At 39.8% G+C, this 17,620-nt stretch overlaps 1 protein-coding gene across 3 annotated transcripts in view; it reads right to left on the bottom strand.

The window, feature by feature from the left end:
• The window catches only part of EFR3A (EFR3 homolog A), a 109,211-nt gene extending 92,421 nt beyond the window's left edge, over positions 1-16,790 (bottom strand). Inside the window, exon 1 of one of the 3 annotated variants that reach the window (XM_057734699.1) lies at positions 16,637-16,790. In XM_057734699.1, the coding sequence (XP_057590682.1) occupies positions 16,637-16,646 (10 nt within the window). In that variant the 5' untranslated portion in view covers positions 16,647-16,790. Of the gene's footprint in view, positions 1-16,147; positions 16,303-16,636 lie in introns of those variants that run through there. The other 2 variants (XM_057734701.1, XM_057734700.1) reach the window with 2 other exon arrangements.
• Positions 16,791-17,620: the final 830 nt, after the last annotated feature.

Here is a 17,620-nt window from a genome sequence, read left to right as displayed (position 1 = left end):
CAGTGGGAAGTTGTTGTATAACAAAGGGAGTCCAACTCGAGGATGGAAGATGCCTTAGAGGACTGGGGCAGGGAGGGGGGGGGATTCGAGGTGGGGGGCGTCAAGGAAGGGAGGGAATATGGGGATATGTGTATAAAAACAGTTGATTGAACCTGGTGTACCCCCAAAAAAATAAAATAAAATTAAAAAAAAAAATGCTACAATAGAAAAAGAAAGTAAGAGTACTTGACATACTTAAAATGAAAGATACAAAAAGTTATACAGAAAGTAAATGCTAGCAGCTGGTAGGTATATAGCTTAAAATGTAATTTTTAGTATTTGGCCCCATATGTATGCCATGATATTTCATTTTGCATTACTGTATCATAATAAAGCTTTAGGCTTTACTGATCTCATGATCATACAAGAAAAATAAGATAAAAACACATTTTTGCTTTCTCAAATTTCATCATTGTTGATGTGATTCTTGTGTGTAAAATGTGTTGCTGTAACTATAAAAAGCGATACTGTAGTCATTTGATATTAACTATACAGGACATATATATTTATAAGGAAGTTATATAAACTTGATATCACAAGAGACAAATGGCCTTTTTGAAACATAATACTTTCTCAAACTTTGTGACTAATACATTGCATTTGTGATCAATGAACTAAGCCTCTGGAACAGCCATTAGAACTAATATTTGAACTAACACTCCACTCCATGTTTCATAATTTTTAAAGCATGCATAATTTTTAAGCCATACTGAATACCAACATTATCCTGGTATATTCATTTTGTATACATTACTGTCCTCTGTTTTAGCAAAATGTGGGGAGGCAGAGAGGATTTTGGGTTTTTTTGTTTTGTTTTTTAAAGTAACTTCTTCCTTTCGGCCACAGGAAACAAATTTCTTGTTCTTGAGAACTTCCCCATTCAGACTTTTGTAAAAGTAAGTACGTATATTCTTATCATTTTTATGGCTTTGTGTTTTCGCATTTAATGTCCTTTGAAATCAAATCAGAATAATTTCTTCACAATCATTTTTATATAATTCTTTGGATGCTCATCACACATCAGTGGTCAGAAATGGAGTGCAATGCATTATCAGCCTACAAGAGCTAAGTAGGTATCTTATCGTTAACAGAAAGGAATTTTGCCCTACTTCATGGATGCTGCAAAAACGAATTGCTGTTGGATTTGACTAACTGGAGACAGATTGTGATACGGTATATCTGAAGGCTACTAAATGCAATTCATAATGCTTAACAAAAATCTTCATTCTTTTAGTTTAAAAAATGTTTAGCACAGAATGTATCACACAGTAAATGTCAAAATATCAGGTACTACCCAAGTATTTAAAGGGCATCATGTAAAAAAAGGACTAGTCTGTGATGCCCTCAAAGGCCAGAACTTGGATAGAAGTAGCCAAAATAACTGAGAAGTCCCTAACAGCTTCCAAACAGGATCATCTGTCAGCTGCTGTCCAGATTCAAACCAGAGGTTAGATTAAGTAATCTTAAGAGTCCTTCTAAGTCTAAATGCACATGACATTCCAACTCAACTGCAAAACAAATATTAATGAATACCAATTATGCAGAGTGTAGTATACCAGGTATTGTGGAAGGTACAGAAAAGACCAGCAATGGAAACTATTATTTAACAAGGACTCATATTCTTTGATACTTCCCTTCTAAATTAACTTGCTATGCAAGTAACAAGAAAGTCTACTGAAGTTCTTGGTAAACAAAACACTTTACACAAAAACCAGATGAATGTTTAAAGTTCAAACCTTGACTCACAATAAAACCCTTCTATTCCTCCTCAGAAGCTGTCTGAATGTGACATTTCTAATTTGTGAAAGTTAAAAAAGAAAAGAGAAAAAAGAAAAAAAAAAAAACCACCCTGACATTTTCCAGATGCCTTTGAAAAGACTGTGAAGTTTATACAAGGCAAAATTAACACAAAAAGAATATGCGTACAAGACATTTCATTGTATGTCAGAAATATATTGAGAATATATGGAAAAGGTTATTAAAATAGCACCCACAATTAGACAAATTATAAAGTAGTTCATTAGGAGCACACCTACAAAAACCCAAATCACTTATTTTACGAAATATATATGAAATATTTAAGTTTGTTTTAGCTACACACACACACACACACTTCTTTAAAGTTTTAAAAAATGAATTCAGTTACACTTTACCAAAATAAAATGATCTTTATAAAAATAAAAATAAAGATCCCCCCAATTTATTTACACTTCATGGATAAGCTGGTCTTGGAGGTGAACCTGGGCACAATCTCTACATTTTCAGCCTTACATCCCAAATAAAAACTGTGAATATTCACAGCTCTTAAATCAAGCCCCAAACTTCTGCATTCCCATGCATTTGCTCATACCATTCTATCTGTATAGAATATTCTGTCTTCATAAAAAGTAGTACATATAAGATGCATTCAGTAGTAAGATAACATGCATTCCAATTACAAAAGGCTCCTGGAATTGAAATCTATAAAATAGTAGGTTCAACAATTTCAAACATAACTCATAACACTGAGTTGGTAAAGAAAGTATGAGACAAAAGGCACTTTGAAAAGAATTTGCAAAAAACATGACAAAGAGTCGAAAGTGAAGCATAATTCTACCTGGAAAACTAAGCTAATGGGGAAACAATCAAGACAGTGGGAGGGTTCTGAATTGTGAGGCTCAAGAATATTAATCTGTGATAACAAAGCTGTCCACTTACTAGTCAGGAAAACTTGGAAGATTAGAGAATTTAAAAGAAGCTAACTTTTTAAAGCAATGGACAAATGTTGCAGGTTGAACTGTGTTTCCCAAAACAGATATGTTGAAGTCCTAACCCCAGTACCTGTGAATGTGACCTTATTTGGAAACAGAGGTTTGCACATGGAATCAAATTCAAAGGATGTCGTCCTGCATTAGGGTGGGCGCTTAATCCAAAGATGGTACCCTCATAAAGAGAAAGATAAGGACACACACAGGGAAGAAGGCCATGTGAAGACAGGAAGAGACAGAGCCATTCTGCCACAAACCAAGGAACTCTAAGGCCTGCCAGCAGTCACCACAGCTAGAAGAGGCAAGGAAGGATCCTCCGCTAGAACCCTGTGGGAGAGCATGGCCCTGTCCACACCTTATCTCAGACTTCTAGGTTCCGAAACTGTGAGAACATTATGTTGTCTTAAGCCATTCAGCTTATGGTACCTTGTTATGGCAGCTTTGAGAAACTAATACAAGTAAGATTTCATATAACATGTAGACCAGTAAATTCTGTATTTGCTAGATATTAGGTATGAACCATTCCTGAAATCAATTCAAATGCCAAGATGACTTTAAGTCAGCCTCCAGAGAATTTAGTAGCATACCAAATAACTGAGCGATGAAAAGAAAGAATTTTTGCTCAATTCTACCAATTTTCTTCTAGTACTACATATAGTTCACCTTAAGTTTAAGTAAATGAATATGTGGTTTTAGTAAAAGAAAAAGTGACTATGCCAATCAGTTTACATCGAAGTTTAATAAATAAGCATTGTTTAAAACAATGGAAATATTGTAAGTAAAAAAATCTGTTTCACTTTCATGTCTCACATAGCTATTATGGGTTGAACTGTGTCCCCCTCAAAATTCACATGCTGAAGTCCTAACTCCCAGGGCCTTAGAATGCGATCTTATTTAGAGATAAGGTTTTTGCAGAGGTAATTAAGTTAGGATGAAGTCATTAGACTGGGCCCTAATCCAATGTATATGGTATCCTTACAAAAAGGGAAATTTAGAGACAGACATGCATACAGGGAGAATGCCAGATGAACATGAAATTGGCCGTCTACAACTTGGGTCCAGCGACTGGGAACACAACCTTCCCTCATATTCCTCAGAGGAAACCAACTCCACCAACACCTTGATTTCAGACTTCTGACCTCCAAAACTGTGAGCCAATAAATTCGCTGTTCAAGTCACTCAGTCTTTGGTGTTCTGTTACAGCAGCCCTAGTAAACTAACAGAATATCAAATATTAAATGCAAGTTCCCTATGGCACAAATTCTGGTGTCATAGATACACTGCAAAATATAGTAGAAAACCAGAAGACCTAACCTCATCTACCCCAGGAATACCCTGTCCTTATCTATTCCTTATCTGATAGCCTGATTCTTTCAGAATGCATTCAACCAGTATCTGAGTATCTACTATATTCCAGATTTTATCTTCCTTAATATTTATAACCCTATGAGGTAGGTATCAACACCTATAGGTTACAAATAGGAAACCAGAAAGATAAAAGTAATTTGTCCAAGGTCACACAACTAGAAGTGGTGGATCCACCTAAGAGCTTGTTAAGAAACAGTTTCTATACTGTACTGCCTTCCTGAGATGACTTCTTTTTTTAATAAGCTGAACTATTTAATATGGAGATTAGAGCAACACAGTCAAAATATTTCACAGCTGCCCAAAGATTATACTATTGTTACCACAGCCCTCTATCAAGTCAGATGGTAGAGAATGGAGACGTGACACCCTACCTGACAATCTGTCATATTACAAAACTTTCCATTTCTAGACAGTATCTTCTTTTCCTATTGTAGGTTACCCTGAGGTCTCAAATGTCCCTAAGAGTACAAGAACATAATGAAAGGAAAAATGAGAAACTTTTGTTAGGCAATTAGACTGCCCCCACAAAAAGTTACTGGTGAATTCCCAGCACACCAGACAATGAACAAGAGTTGTATGGAGCTCAGCCACTGGAAAAAGAGGGAGAGAACCCCATTACTTTACAAAATCACAGCCAGATAACTGCTATTTAGGACGTCTTAAAGCTTTCCTACCCACTGTGACAACAAAATACTCCCAAAACTAACAAGGAAAATAACAGAAGCATTTATACGTAAACTTTCACAAAATTCTAGCAGCAAATCCATACTTAAAGCAAGTTCCAGTTCTGAAGCTACAGCCCATTTTTACTTTGTAAAAATAAGATGCGAATCCTTTGCTTTATTATAATTTGGGCATGCAGAGGAAAGAGTCCAGTTAATTCTCCCCTCCACAAATTAAGACACTTGTTTTGGGATTATGGTACTCTGATACTGGATGGTTTCAGATTTTTAAGCTTAAAAATTTACTGTGTAAGTTTTAAAATCCACAGGAAAAAAATATCTGATTTATAACAAGGAGGTTAAAAAGAACTAGAATTTCACAGTCTTGCCGTTAAGTATCTTTAATTTTAACAGTCTCCTAACATAGTGCAATTTATCGAATTATAAGTCCTATTGAATCAAAATCTGGGAGAAAGGAAAGGTTGGGCATCTAAGATTTCACATTTATAATCACTGCTCAGGTAGTCTGTACAGTTTTTGTTTTACATAGAAATCAAGTCTTTCTATATACTTAATATAGGTAAATTCCATGGTATGCAAATTATATATCTCTATAAAGCTCTTTTTAAAAATCAATTATTTCCATTAGTATACTTACTGTGACCTTAATAAGTGTTTGTAATACTAAGATCACAGTTTAAAACACTACTGCTACCCTACTGTCCACAACGAAAACCTGGATTAAAACAAAACCAAACAAACAAAAAACCACCACCAACAAATCCAAATCCAATTTCTGCCTAATTGAGCTAAAGCACTGTAGTCCAGGAAAATAAACCCTTAATTCAAAAGATTAACCTGTCACCATTACAAATATAAAGAATCCACCACAGGCAATGACTAGGATCTTTTCGCAGTGAACCAGATTGGTTTGAGTTATTTTTAATTAAAAAATCCTCTGAATATTTCAAAAGTAGGATATGAGTTATTTCAAGCAAAATTCAAAACACCATTAAAATTCCCCAACTACTTACATTTTAACAAATTTTTGTTTCCTCATTAGTCATAGAATAACAAAAGTGTTAAATCTGGGGGAGAAGGGTGTTAGTAACCTCCAAAATTATTTTCAGAACAAATACATTCAATATACCAACAGCACTGATTCTTCTTACAGATCTCACAACATCCACAGTGTCTCTGCCGTATGTTGAAGATCTTCATTTGAACTGAGATGATTAAATTTTCTGGTTAAACAGTACAGGGGAAAAGATAGGGAGCACTCTAATTACGTATCTAAACAGATTATGTTTTTTATTTCTCTATCCAAAGTTTGAAGATAGGAAAATTTAACACAGGACGTACTGAGTGGGCCTAAGTACAAAGTTTAATTTAAAAAATACTAATCTACTAATATAAACCTTCAAGGTTCAGTGCTTGATACAGTCTCCCCAAAACTTTCAATTAAAGCATACCGACTCTAAACATTTTGTATTCACTCCATACTTGAGACTTTGGTAACACAACATCAAAAGCCGAAGACTTCTTTAAATAGGTATTCTTTCAATTAATAAATTGAATAAATACACAGTATGGTCAGAGTATGCACAATTGACTTTTATGTTAATCAAAACTCTTAAGAAGGCAATCTAATCTTTTTAAATAATCTTTTTTAGTGAATCATAAACCAAAATCTGATGCTACCTGAAGATTTCAATGTATTACTATATTTTCCTCAAGTTCAAAGGTAAGGTTTATAACAACGAATACATGGAAGAAATAAAAATCATAGCAACTTTCTGTGGCATTATACATAAAGGGAGAACCTGAAAATCTGTACACACTTACAGTATTCATTTTAGTATAGCAACTACAAAAAGAAACTATTCACTCTTGAAAATTAAAAGGGAAAACAGAAAATCATCTCATTTTTATGTAAATACTCAGATTGTTCAGCAGGGCTGAAAACAGCAATTTTAGATTGAAAAATTTTAAGAATACTCGGGGGAGGGTGGAGGGGAGTCAAGGGAGGGAGGGAATACGGGGGTATGTGTATAAAAACAGATGATTGAACTTGGTGTACCCCCCCAAAAATAATAAATAAATAAATAAAATTTAAAAAAAAAATTTTAAGAATGATGGAATCAACTGCCATTCCAGCAAAAGCTCAGCAGCCAAACCACACTTAATTATACTCACCTCTCCCTAATGTTCCTGAAACTTCTGGATACAAAGCATTTAAAACTGTTCAGCCCTTAACCAGCATGTTGCTGCCCGATCAGGGCAGGCAACAAAAAGAGCAGCAATATTTTTTTGTTGCTGAAAAGAGAATAGAGCCTGTTTACTCCATGACACTGAGTAAATACGCAGAAAGCAACGGACAGGGAACGGAAAGAAGAGGAGTATCAGCTGTATGGGGGAAGAATGTGGTGCTCAACACTCAAAGAGCTAACTGATGCTCTCAGGTGACAGCTCCAGTCTCTAAATGCCCCCTCAGTTTTTTGTTTGAAATAAAGCAGTTCTTCAGCAGGTTTACATAAGTACTGTGCCTGCCACCAGCAAATCATTCAGTTCTTCCACAAATATACATAACAGTGAGACTCAAAGAAGACAGCTTGGGATGATAAGTCACTAACAGTTTAGTTTTATATGAAATTCTTAGATTACATACATGGAGCTCCCCTAATTTCTATTCGCAAAATGCACAATTTAGCTTGTCTACCCAGGAATTATAAAACAGTTTACATCCTCTCAACCAAATATAATTTGACAATCTCTTCCCCCAGCTAGGAAGCAGTGACAAGACATAAGTACAGGATACTATATACCACAGTTAAGACAAACTATCATCTTTTAGGCCCAAAGCTTTAAAATAATTTTTTTTCCTAACACTTCATAAATTATCACTGTCAAAGCATCAGATGAAACAGTAAGAGACTGTCTAGCTTCTTTTTCTTGCTACACTGAAATGTTTCCAATGCTTCTATAAATAAACAGAATATCATGAATCTTACCTAGTTCTTGTCACGCATTTATTCAGTGGCATTTGTTTTAACAATGCTCCACCTGCTCCCTCTATGGTTCCTCCGCCTATTCCACCCTTAAATGGACATGTTCCTCGAGGCTCTGCCTCAGCATCTTTACTCTCTTTACAACCTATCCTTCAGTAATTTCATCCACTGTAATTCCTACAAAGTATCCTGAAAGTCCTATAAGGCACCACACACTTATCATACCCTAAAATGGACTCACTTTCCATCTCAATTCTCCAAAACTGCTCGTCCCTGTATCATACCAGAGCAGTTCATCTAAATGATCAAGCCTGAAATTTGGGAGTGAATCCTGACGCCTCCTTCTCCCTCAACTCCTCATCCAATTAATCCTGTGAATTGTACTTTCTCAACAATATTAATTTGTACACTGTAATCCATCCCACTACTATGATCCAAGTCCAAAGCCCACCACTCAGACTACTGTACTTTAATAACCTCTAACTGCTCATCCCCCAACCTCGCTCATGTGTTTCCATAGCAACGCTTTTCGCTTTTAGTAATTCGAGTCACTCTACAAATATACACTGAATGCGTGCCATTGGCCACCTACTATATCAAAAACTATATATACAGTGGCGAAGAAAATAGGTATTAGGTGCTTATACAGTTCCCTGTCTGGTCAGCACTGGTCTTCCTCACCAGACTAAGCTTCATGAGAGCAGAGATGACGTCCAGGATGATGCCCATGTATCTAGTTTGAGGAACTGCTGTGTCTTCAGTGTCTATAATAACTAACACATAGTAAGTGCTGATAAGTACGTGTTGCTTAAAAGACAAAATTACCAAATATATATACGGCCCTAAAGTTGTCATATTGCCCAGCACCAATGACTTACTACCGGCTGCTGGTTATTTCCACCTGTGTGACCCAACTCAAACATCTTCCCCAAACCCACACTCCTCTGACGACTACTCAGGCTGAGGACACCACCTTCCATTCACCTTCTCCTTGCTGTCTCTCTCTGAACCCCAGCACTGTTCTCAGGGGGCTTGCCATTTCCTTCTTTGCATTATAACCATCTACACAAGGTTCTATAAACTGGATAAATTTTTTAAACCTGGGGCTGCTTTATTCACCTCTATACATATATTTACTCCACCTAGCACTGCCTTGCACATGTACGCACTAAAATAACTTGCTGAATGAATCAATCCCTAAGAGAAATCCAACAGGAAAACAAGAAAGGCTGAAAGAGAATATTTGTGACTCCAAGGGTATACTGACAGTGCCTATGACTGAAATGACTACAAGGAGAGATGAGACAACTCTATCCCTGGAGACTGTTACAGCAAAAGCAAGTGAGATACTAAATGGCTTTGGTTTCGCCTCTAGGTTCCTAACCTTTTGATTCTAAAATATCTTATGTTCTTGTCAGAGGGCATATTCTAATGTCTATGACCATAAATTTCAAAATTTTTAAAAAGTAGCCAATATCATTGCCCTCATGAAATTGAATGCAGAATCTCACCCATAAGACAGATAAAAATAAAGCTGGCCCAGCTGACACTGGGTCTGCTCAGTCTCTTCAGCACCCTCTCCACACAACAGTCCCTATGATACTTCCATGGAAGACATTTTGAAAACCTTAGCTCTAACGGTAGCTCAGACTTCCCCTGTGCCATCCTCCAATGTGGATCAAGAACAATATGTAATGTTCAGGAACTAACAATGAGAACCCTGTGCCAGGGGGTGGAGCTTTAGTAAAGGTAATACAAACAGAACTGACCTGGGGCAGACACCCGCGTTTCTTCCCTCAATCTCCTGGACCTGAGCTGTTCCATTTCATAAAGATGGCGCAGTAAGACAAACCTGGGGCAACTTCCCAAAGGTGCTCCCATCCTTGGAAGACCAAGTGAAGAAGCAGGATGGAACCAAGGGAAAACGTAGCATGGAGTAGACAAATTATTTAAGTCAGCTTCTGATCAGGGCTGTGAATTGAAAAGGAAACTGGACCCCTTAAGTTCACACAGTCCAGCCAGCTAAGAGAATGGGAAAAACCCATAGGGACTTAGACCCAAAATTCCAGCTATTACACATCTGCCTGGAGTACCCTCCTCTGTGGATGCCCTTCTGGAACCAGCTGCAGCAAAGGGTAACAATCCAAGAAGCAATTCTAATTCTGATTCTGATTCTAATCGTGTGTTCATAAAGTATTTCTACCTCTAAAGCACAATTACATAAATTCTACTGCATCCAAATATCCCTGAGAGGTATTACCATTTTCCATTTAATGGATCAAATAATAAAAATACTTATAACTAACTTCATAAATCAAGTTATGTCAGATGTCATAAACATCTTCTAGGCCAGTCCTTTAGCCTGGCCGGTACCTTTCACAGTTTATGAGGCCCCAGGAATTGACCATGGCAAACTTGAACATCTTATATTTCATTTTCTCTGCCCAGCAGGAGTGAGATCCATTTAAAGTTAAGTGCAACCACAGCACACAGAACTTCATAGCAAATTGACAAGACAGATGTTCACAAAGCCAATTAAATAGCAGGGGTGTGAAGAACACTTAGAATTTTCCAGAAAACTAGTGCAGCAGAAATATCCTGCAGTTCAGGTAATGAAAAGAAAAAGGTAAAGCTAAATAACTTACCAACTAAGAATAAAACCAAAAATAATGGCATTGAGGAGGATGAAAGCCCTCTTGAAGACTGCAGAGCAAAAGGTTTAATGCCTATTTTTAGAATACAACAAACTCCTGACACAAAGGTACAATGAAAAAAACCTGAGTAGTGATTCCTTCTTTAATAAAAATTAGAATCATGCTATCTAATACCTAAAGTTAGTGAGCAGTAAATAAATACGCAGAAGGGAGAATATGACAGCTTACACGGAAAGAGGAAAATCAAAAGTAGCTCATGCTTCACTTGGAGCATATGCGAGAGAAGGCAAATACAAATGATGAAAGGATTTTGACAAGTTTGACATATTAATCATAGGAGGAACTGCCAACATTCATTTTGTGATTGTACTTCCCTAGAACTGTGTTCATTCTACAACACACAATTATGTAGGGAAAAAAAAAAACCCTACAAACTCCCAATAAACTGAACCCACACAAAATGATTCATCTCAACCGTTCTGGTTTTCAGAACTGAAGCCACCACTTAATAAATCAGAAATCATTTTTTCCTCCTTTCAGAATAAAACACCAATGATAAACATTTGCTATCATCTGACAGCAACAGCAGTAAGTAAATGCACTGTTTTCCAAAGCCATGTACACACACACACACACACACACACAATCAACACTACCTGATCAGTTACCCAAAATTCTTTTCCATGGGCTAAAGGAAGAACCAGTTCAGGGCAATACTTTGTTTCATTTAGGTTTTGGGAAGAACTATAAAAGTTTTGAAAAAATTATGCTAAAGTTGTAAAAAACTTAAGCATCTTTTTTCTGATTGTAGAAAACCTGGAAAACACAAATAATAGAAAAGAAAAATGATTCATAATCCCAGTGCTTTCATAAGTATAATTTTTAATGGCTGCATGATATTTTGTTGCAAGGATGTTCTATATTCAATTTGCACCACTTCCCCATAATTGAATATTAAAGTTTCTAGGTTTTTACTATTTTTCTTTAAAGTTGCTCACCCCAGGGACTTCCCCGGTGGTCCAGTGGCTAAGACTGTGCACTCCCAGTGCAGGGGACCCAGGTTCGATTCCTGGTCAGGGACTAAGAGCATGCAGCAACGAAGATCCCGAATGCTGCAACTAAGACCCAGTATAGACAGACAGACAGACAGACAGACAGACAGACAGACAGACAGACAGATAAATATAAAAAAATAAAGTTGCCCACCCCAAATCACCCACAGTGGGAGTCTAGGCAGATGGAGCTCCACCAGAAAGCTGGGCTTCCTCCTCCCATCTGCCCCTCTACTCAGGTGGTACAGCTTTGGGAGGAGCTTGGAACTGTACTAAACCTCTGAGATGGAAAAGTGAGGTACAGGATGAGGGGAACCTGCTCACTCTGGCTCCCCAAAAGAAGCTTGACAGCACAATCCCAGTTGAGAGTCGGCAAGACTCTACCCTGACCCAACAGGTCACTGCTGACTGGATCAGGCCAGCAAGCTACTTTGGCCTCCAGGTTGAGAAGGTAATCTCTGGGGAGCAGACTGTAGGGACCCTGGATGGGAAAGCAGGCCAGGCTGTGGGCACAGCTTGGTCTATAACATTTAGTATTCAGACCTGTGGTTCTCAACTCAGGGACAATCTCCCTCCCAGGGGACATTTGGCAATGTCGGAAGACATTTTTTGTTGTCACAACTTTAGGGGACAGGGTGGATTACTACTAGCTTCTAGTAAGTAGAGGCTAGAGAAGCTATTAATCATCCTACAATGCACAGGACCTTCCAAACAAAAAAGGATCCAGTCCAAGAAACCAACAGAGCAAAAATTGAGAAACCCTGATGTAAACTATGATTTGCAGGCCTCCATTTGTATTCTTGTCTCAGGCCTTGCAAATATTTCAGGCAGGTGTGCTAAGAATCTAATAAAGCATAAAACTTTTATAACACTGTTTTTATGGGAAAAAAAGTTATTTCGGGTTATAGTATCCAAAGAATAACTTCTCTGACTCCAGTTAGAATTCATTCTTTTACTCAACATTTACCAAGCACCTATTATGTGATCAGGCATAGTGCTAAGCAAAAGTGACAGTGTTAAAAGAAATGGATAGGACCTGATGACTGCAGATTCAACTCCTTCCCAGCTCAGAGCGGTGCAGTGTGAAAAAAGAACTGGGATTCTGAAGCCACACCCATCCAGTTCCAATCCCAGCTCCACCACTTACTGTCATCAGGCGTGTTACTTTACTTCCCTGAACCAATCTCTTCACTCCTATAATTGGTCAAACAGGACCTTCCTCAATGTGGGAGACAAACAAGATCATTCCTATAAAGCACAAAGTATATTGCCTGGTACACAATCAATATTCAATAATTAATTTCTATTACTAAGAGCAAATTTTAAGTTTTTATAAAGTATCAGGTAAGCTGGAAACTGCTAATATGCCTACAAAATAGCCACTAACAGTGACTGTGGCAACTGGAACACAATTTTAGTTCTGTTAATTGCACAGCATACTAAATCCTTCAAATTCTGGCTCCTTTCTCCTTCTCCAGCCTCATCTCCCAGGGAGCTACATCATCTTTAATGCAGCCCCATTAGTGGGGACAGATTGAAAGATGAGATCTGGTAGTAATCAAAACAATGCCAGGCCAAATGTCACTGTGAGAAAGAAAATTCTTCAGCTATAACCCTGGCAGTATGCATAGGTGCTGTGTGGGAGAGGGAGAAAAGGGGCTGAGGGGAAGGAGAGAGAATGAGCAAACACAAAAGGCTCACAAGCCAGTGACAGGTCAAGTTTACTTGTAATGTGTTTCTAAACAACAACATTTCAACCAGCATTCATCTCTCACTTCACAATTCATCTATATTCTGCACTTATTTCATAAGAATGGATTGAAAAATAAGTCAAATATAATTAACTTCATCAATGGAAAAAAACCAAACATGGATGGACCACATCATCACAGTCTAACAAATAGAAAGCCAGATAACAACGCCAATATATAAATGAGAAAAGAAAGCACTAACCACAAATAACTGCTGAAAGTATAGTTTAACAGCAAAGAATGGTTAAAAGTTGCAGTTTCCGTTAGCCCATATACATTAACTTTTCATATATAATAAAAGAGCACATTTTATTAGACCAGTTTTGAGAAAAATTATCTGTCAGCTAAGAAGTCCCTTTTATGTAAGTAGTTTACTAAAAAGTTTACGTCTATACCTGTATAACCAAGCATCTACCTAGCATATCAGTGGAATCCCTGGCATTCTTTGCTTAGATTCCTATGACAAGACAGAAGCAAAGGCAAAAATATTAAATATTCTTGTAAGTTCATATATCTGATGTAAGTTTTGGCCACGCTCACTTTTGCCTTAGTGTAACTCTAGGGAAAATTTTTTTAAAAGATAAACTATTATCAACTTGCCTATGGAAAAATAAACATCATCTATGCTCACTGTGATTATGGATACGAACCCTAACCCAAACCCTAACCTAACGCTCACCCCAGACCTGTGTTCAAGTTCTGGTTCTACCAGACCTGTGACCTTAGCCAAGTTACTGAAACTCACTGAGTCTCAGTCTCCTGATACCCAAAATAAAAAACGACTGAATGAAGAAACCTTAACGTTTCTTCCACTCAAATTCTGATTCAGGGTTTGGAAAATCTTCACAATCAAAATGTTTCCTTTGAGTGCAGGAGGATGAAATAAAGGCCTTTAGAGAAATGATGTGACAAATTATAGGTTTGGTAGGTTTGAAAAGATGGTTTAGTGAAACAGTCTTGAAATCTGTGTTTAGCGATTGTTGCAAACTACTGCCTGAATACGGTGACATGACCACAGAACTGTTCCTGCGTCACAGCAACTTCCTGTCAAACATCCTTCCAGGTAGCTGCTTTCCGGAAAAGGGTCTGTGGCTCTCCTAAATAACTCCAGTGAAGCGACTATCATCATTCACCAGATATGCCATCACTCGGCCTTCATGGGTATACCATGCTCCACTGGATTCCACTTACCAATTCCAGCTTCAAAGTCTGAGAGTATCAATATGCCAAACAAGCAACAAAACAGCAAGAGTAGAATAATTCCATGACGTGGAACAAGGGTCACTTTCAGAATTATGGCGTCTGAAAAGACCCTAGTGATCATCTCCAACACTTTCATTTTACAGAAAAGCATTACAATGATTTCACTAAACCCTTAAGGATTAGCTGGCTGAGCATGTACATGAGCCTCTGACCTCACCTGACATTAAAAAGGAAAAAAGCTTCGCTTATTTTTTTTTTTTTGGGGGGGGGGGTTCCTTCCTAAAAATACCCTAAGGAAAATAATAATTTTTCTGGAAATTACTCATTCCACATGCAGAATTCTTCAGAAGTACTCATGTCCGCTGCACTACCACAGTGATTTTGGCGGTTCTGGTCACAGATGAAGAGAAAAAGACAATTATGAACACAGCTGACTTCACGTGGGTACCACCAATCGGTACCACACTTTTAAGCAACCACAGAAACTGTACCATAATAAATATTAACAGCAATGATAGATAAAGCAAATATTTCACTTGCCCTCCATCAGGTCATGAATACTGTATTCTCAACTACACAAAGTACACCATGGCTCACCCTTGTGTCATTCTGCATTGTAAGGCACACAATCAAGAAAAAAAAAGTCTGCTATATTCACTCTATGAAGCTAGACAACTCTTAAAATACAACTTAAAAAATCTGTTTAATTACCATTTTACCAATACATTCCATCTGAAGTCTTAACTTTGAAGAAAGGAGCCCCCGCCACCTGCGTGCTTTCTAAGAAAGTAAAAGATTAGCACAGTGCTAATTCACTGAATAACATGAGTATAACTCTAGGAACAATAAATCGACAATAATGATGATGATGACAGTCCTCCAGTCTAGAGGAATAAAATTAAAACATAAATGGCTGACATATGTACTGGATACGAAATCCAAGAATATCAAGTTCAGGACACACGGGACTGTTAAGAGAACAAAATCCACCTTACCCCTACATATATGAGGAGTTATTAGTAAGCTTTACATAAGGATTGTTTAAAAATCTGCCACAGCATTAAATACGCCTTTCTAATATCAGGAAATAATTCCTCTTTACCCGTCACTGGACAAAACATGCATCTGAGGCTGACCTGGAAATCCAGTGTCCCATGCTTCTACAAAAATAAGGACAATTCGGGAAAATTATGAGTTCTAAGAAACATGAGCTAATTGAAAATATACTGACAAGTGTTTCAAGATTGTACACTAAAAAACACCTGCTCACAAGGGCCCTACTTGAAAAGAATCTCAAATCAGTCACCATCGTGCTTCCTCTACGTCCAAAATCAGGCGCTTCTCTAGTCTGAACGCATCTAGATAGGCCACTGGGTTTAAAGTCACATGGTGATTCTCTGGGTCGTTTTAAAATGTGTTGTTGGTAATGTTGTAGTACCCTCTTTGTCCAAAACGCCTGCACCATCCAGCGATTTTCAAACTTCAGGGTCCCTCAGTAACACGTCGGACACGCAGATTCCGGGGCCCAAGCTCCGGAATCTTACTCGAGGTCTAGAGAGGAGCTCTAAACCTGCATTTTCAAGCAGCTGCCAGTTGGATCTGAAGCCGGTGGTCCAACACGATAGCGCATCTAAGCCTAACGAGTTCCCAAAACAGCACCTACTTCAAGCACCGGGACGTGTCACGGAGGAAAGTCAAGGCTGCTGGGACTCTGGGCGCCGCGGGGAAGGGCTCTGGGCCAGGCCGGAGCGTCCCCCGAGGCGATGCCCGGTCCTCGAGGAAGTGAGGCGGCAACGGCGTTGGGACGGAGTTCTTTTCAGCATTTCCATAAAGTCCCCCTTTGCTCTGCGAAGAAAGAGCTGGACTTTGAAGTCCCACAGGTCTGGCTCACTAGCAGCTCTGCCACCTACCAGCCGTGCGTCCTAGGCGCTCGGGCCTCGGTTTCCCCGTCTGTGCAACGGGCTCCCACGCCACCCCCCCACCCGGGGAAGCCTAAGCCCAAACGAAAGTAACTTGGCCAGTCGCCGGCACTTCCCGGCTCTCCCCGGCCCGGCCCGGCCGCCCCGCCGGACGGGCGACACCCGGAGTTCCCGCTCGGCGGGCCGCCGCCTCCCGACTCCCCGCCCGCTCCGACCCCCGGCCGGCCACTCACGGGTAGGCATGGCGACCCCGAGCCGCGCTGGCCGCCGCCCCGAAGCTCAGCGGGGCCGTGCCGGGCGCGCCGACGGCACCATGACGGGCCGACGCCGGGCCGCGAAGGGGACGAGGCGGAGGGCGGAGGGCGGAGGAAGCCGACGCGGACCTCGCGCCTCACGCAAACGCAGCCAGCGGCAGCGGCCACCGCCGTCCCTGCTCCGCGCCAGGCGACGCTTGGGCGACTCCACGCCCTGACGTCAGCACGTCGCCGGCGTCCCGGCCCCGCCCCCACAGGGCGGCCGCGCTCGCGGGAGGGAGGGGCGGCTCTCCGAGGCTTGGGGAAGTTGGGAAGGACAGGGCCCCGAGTTCAGCAACTTCGGGCTTCGCTTTAATTGTCAGACCTTAGTGATTTGAGTCATGTTCGTTTTCCTGAAGCCCTTATGCGAGGTGCATTAGGAATATTTATTTGTTACAGCCGCACCCGTTTATGAGGTTGTGAGGCTAAGCGTGATGGCCTTGAGGGCCCCGTAGGCTTTTTCCTTCACAGGCTTTTGAACTTGCAGGGTGTTCTGTGTTCTCTGCAAGCGTGATTGATTTGAGACGCGCGGAGGTCATCCGGGGCGACGGCTGTGCCTGTTTTGAGAAGACAGAAAACGTAATTTCCTCTTGCTCTACTGGTGACTTTCAGAGAGACTTCACGCCTCGGGAGTTAGTTTCCTCCAGAGAGGGCGATTCTGTCCACTTGACTGAGTCGCTTTTCTTGACTGTGAATGTCATTGATAATTGATATATCTAATAGTCACCGACATAAGCGGACACTCGGAGCCCAGAGCCGTCAGCAACGCACGTAGGCTGTGGACAGCCTGTATGGAGAAATGGAAGGAAGCCACAGAGGTCTCAGAATGGCTCAGGATCCTTTTCTGCGCCGGAATCACTTGGGAACCTGTTAAAAATCAGATTCCTGCCTTCCTGGCTAAACCCGGTGGATCACACGTGAGGG

This window comes from Hippopotamus amphibius, chromosome 5 (assembly GCF_030028045.1).
Source record: "Hippopotamus amphibius kiboko isolate mHipAmp2 chromosome 5, mHipAmp2.hap2, whole genome shotgun sequence".
Lineage (NCBI taxonomy): Eukaryota > Metazoa > Chordata > Mammalia > Artiodactyla > Hippopotamidae > Hippopotamus > Hippopotamus amphibius.
Note: the sequence above shows the minus strand (reverse complement) of the source record. Positions and strands in the feature narration are given on the sequence as shown.